Source organism: Galeopterus variegatus, unplaced genomic scaffold (genome assembly GCF_000696425.1).
Source record: "Galeopterus variegatus unplaced genomic scaffold, G_variegatus-3.0.2 Scaffold527, whole genome shotgun sequence".
In the NCBI taxonomy this organism is placed as follows: Eukaryota; Metazoa; Chordata; class Mammalia; order Dermoptera; family Cynocephalidae; genus Galeopterus; species Galeopterus variegatus.
Window position 1 is genome coordinate 14398 of NW_007726638.1, and position 3382 is coordinate 17779.

The 3382-nt window shown below is 42.5% G+C and overlaps 1 protein-coding gene across 1 annotated transcript in view; it reads right to left on the reverse strand.

Annotated features, from left to right (window-relative positions):
* EIF3L (eukaryotic translation initiation factor 3, subunit L) overlaps nt 1–3382 on the reverse strand; it is a gene marked incomplete at its 3' end in the record, with an annotated part of 21668 nt that overhangs the window by 9879 nt on the left and 8407 nt on the right. Inside the window, exons 6-7 of the mRNA XM_008569773.1 lie at nt 867–936; nt 465–538 (exon numbers count right to left, since the gene is read on the reverse strand). Coding sequence (XP_008567995.1) covers nt 465–538; nt 867–936 — 144 coding nt within the window. The remainder of the gene's footprint in view (nt 1–464; nt 539–866; nt 937–3382) is intronic.

A 3382-nucleotide genomic window follows, 5' to 3' on the forward strand; every position in this document is an offset into this window, starting at 1 on the left:
CGGAAAAAGACAAAAAAAAAAAAAAAATGTTCTATTGTATTCTGATCTAACATATACCCAAGTAACTACCACCACAATCAAGATACAGAATATTTCCATTTTGTATATGAGGAAAGTGAGGCACGGAGGCATGTCACTGTCACAGAGCTAACAAGTGGCAGACTCCAGACTAGAACCCACTTCCACCTGGCTCCAAAGCCTGTGAAGCCTCTGTTCTTCCTGTCAGAAGACCTCCTAAGGTCAGGCCAGAACTTGGTAAAAGTCAGAAGTTCAATTCTCCTGACTTCCAAATTCATATCTGCACTGCTTACACTTGACTGTTTCTTCAGAAAACCACCTGACATGAGAATCCACTGCATGGGATTTTTTTTTTTCGTATATACATATTTTTAACACAAATAATGCTAGCAGCTGCTCCCTGTTTGAACCAATTATTTCAAATTAGGCTGTAACTGAGCAGATACCTGGTAGATGAACTCATCGATGATATCCCAGAGCCACTGGTTGGGTAGTTCAAGGGGAGCAGGACCATCAGCATCTGTGCAGGAGATCACAGAAAAGTCAGAGTCAAAGCAATGATTTTACCCATTCTGTAAGGCTACCAAGTGCTCCTTGTTACTTCTCTCTCAAAGGAACTATAAATCACGAGACCCCCCTTCCTCCCACTGGTACATTAAAATCCCACTAACAGGTTGACCTGGTTAGCTCAGTTGGTTAGAGTGCAGTGTTAGAACACCAAGGTCAAGGGTTTGGATCCCTGTACCGGCTGGCAACCAAAAAAAAACAAAAAGGCCAACTAAAAAGAGCTGGAGGCCAATGCTGGCCCTCATCATAACCATACCCCCTTGGTGAAATCTCAGACTCACTAAGAATATAGTTGAAGAGATTGCAGTAGTTGTAATAAGATTCAAACCTCTGCTCCAAGGAGGGTCCTCCCTGTAAAGAGAACAGAGACATCAGGACACAGACATTTAATGTCAATGTTTTTTATCCACAGCTGAGAACAAATACACAAGAACTGATGTCTGTCCTCTCCTTCTATGCACGTGAAGAGTACTCAGGTGAGAGGGAATTCAGCAAGTGCTACAGCAGTTTCAAATGGCACTGAAGACTGGACCACATGGCCAGTTTTTATGGCAACAGACCTTAACCGACCCTCAGAGCTCAGGCATGCAGATCTGGCAAAGCAGAGAGAGGGGAAGGTGTTTCAGGAAAAATAATACTAACAAAGGCAAAGAGGTAAAACTGGGGTACTTGAAGGCTAGAGTATTAGAGGAAATAATGTTGTATTAGGCTATACTGGACTAGACTTGGCCTGGAACATAGAGGTCTTTCAGTGCCAAACAGGAATCTTAGGCCAAGGGGTCTGCAAATCTACTCTGCCACCTGTTTTGTAAATAAAAAGTCTTACTAGAACACAGACGTGCCCATGCATTACGTATTGCTTATGGCTGCTACGCAAGCATAGCTGAACAGATTCGACAGAGACCATCATGGTGCTTAAAGCCTAAAATACTATCTGGCCCTTCACAAAGAAGACTGCTGACACCTGACTAGACTTTATGTTGCTGGCAACTGAGAACCACTGAAGGTTTCTGATTACGGGAACAATACGATGAGCAATGTATTTGTGATGGAGGAAAAAGAACATAGCCCGCAGTCTCAGCCCCACCACTTACTGTAGGGTCTGACAAAGTATTTAATCTTTATAAAATGTGAACAGAAGATTGTGACTAGTCGCAAATAAGATTATGTAGTTAAAGTGCTTAATAAGGTAAGCACGGTCAATGAAGAACCTCCCCCCTAGGGTTTAAAACTGGTCATGTATGTGTATGTACCCATTTGGTACTTAGCAAAGAGATTAAAGCATCAATAAACTTCTGCTGAACCTTCATCTACAGACCAGACAGAGATTAGACGTGGTAAAACCAGCTATATCCCACAAAGTACGAGAACTTCAGCACCAATAGCAGAAGGGAATCTCTACTTTCTATCAGATAAGGTGGTCAGATATCCCAATGGGATTCCAGAAAGACAAGGCTTCCTGCATTACTTTAGCAGCAGAAACTTCTCCAACTACCAGCACTGATGGTGGCTCTTAATCCAAAGCTCTAGTCAGATCAAGTGGTCCTCAGGGGGATGAGAGGTGAGTAATTGTGAGAAGTTAGAACTTCTTTAGGTGGTAACACTCCAAAAAAGATCTTGGTGCCAGTTTCCTTCATTTACACACACGTGCAAGTACGTACATGCTCAATTAACATGTAATTAACATGTCACCACAACGAATCAGACGTTATTTTAGGCACCGGACAAGAACAGGAGTAGCAGCAAACAAGACAAANCTAGGGTTTAAAACTGGTCATGTATGTGTATGTACCCATTTGGTACTTAGCAAAGAGATTAAAGCATCAATAAACTTCTGCTGAACCTTCATCTACAGACCAGACAGAGATTAGAGGTGGTAAAACCAGCTATATCCCACAAAGTACGCGAACTTCAGCACCAACAGCAGAAGGGAATCTCTACTTTCTATCAGATAAGGTGGTCAGATATCCCAATGGGATTCCAGAAAGACATGGCTTCCTGCATTACTTTAGCAGCAGAAACTTCTCCAACTACCACCATTGATGGTGGCTCTTAATCCAAAGCTCTAGTCAGATCAAGTGGTCCTCAGGGGGATGAGAGGTGAGTAATTGTGAGAAGTTAGAACTTCTTTAGGTGGTAACGCTCCAAAAAAGATCTTGGTGCCAGTTTCCTTCATTTACACACACGTGCCTTCATTTACACACACGTGCAAGTACGTACATGCTCAATTAACATGTAATTAACATGTCACCATAACGAATCAGACGTTATTTTAGGCACCGGACAAGAACAGGAGTAGCAGCAAACAAGACAAANAACGAATCAGACGTTATTTTAGGCACCGGACAAGAACAGGAGTAGCAGCAAACAAGACAAAGTCCATACCCTGGTTGAGTCTACCTTTTAGTATGGAAAGTAAAACCCCCCAAACACACAAATAATATTATGTGCAGTGGTAAGTGACACAGAGTATGGCTAGGAGCCCAGGGAGGGAAGGGAAGAATCGTAGGAAATGAAACTGGCAAGGAAGTAAGTCAGGGGCCAGATCAAGTGGGGCCATGGCTAAAGCCTGGGATTTTATTCTAAGGACAATGGGAAGTCAGTAGGTTTGTTATAATCAGACTGTGTTTCAAAAGATTCATGCTGATTACTATGTTGAGAATAAACAAGTGGGCAAGAGTGGAAACTGACACCAGGTGAGCAGCTATCACAGTAATTCAGGCAAGAGATGATAATGACTTGAACTAAGATAACAGCAGCGCTGTTGGTGAGACGTGGTTAGTTCAAGCATGCTGTA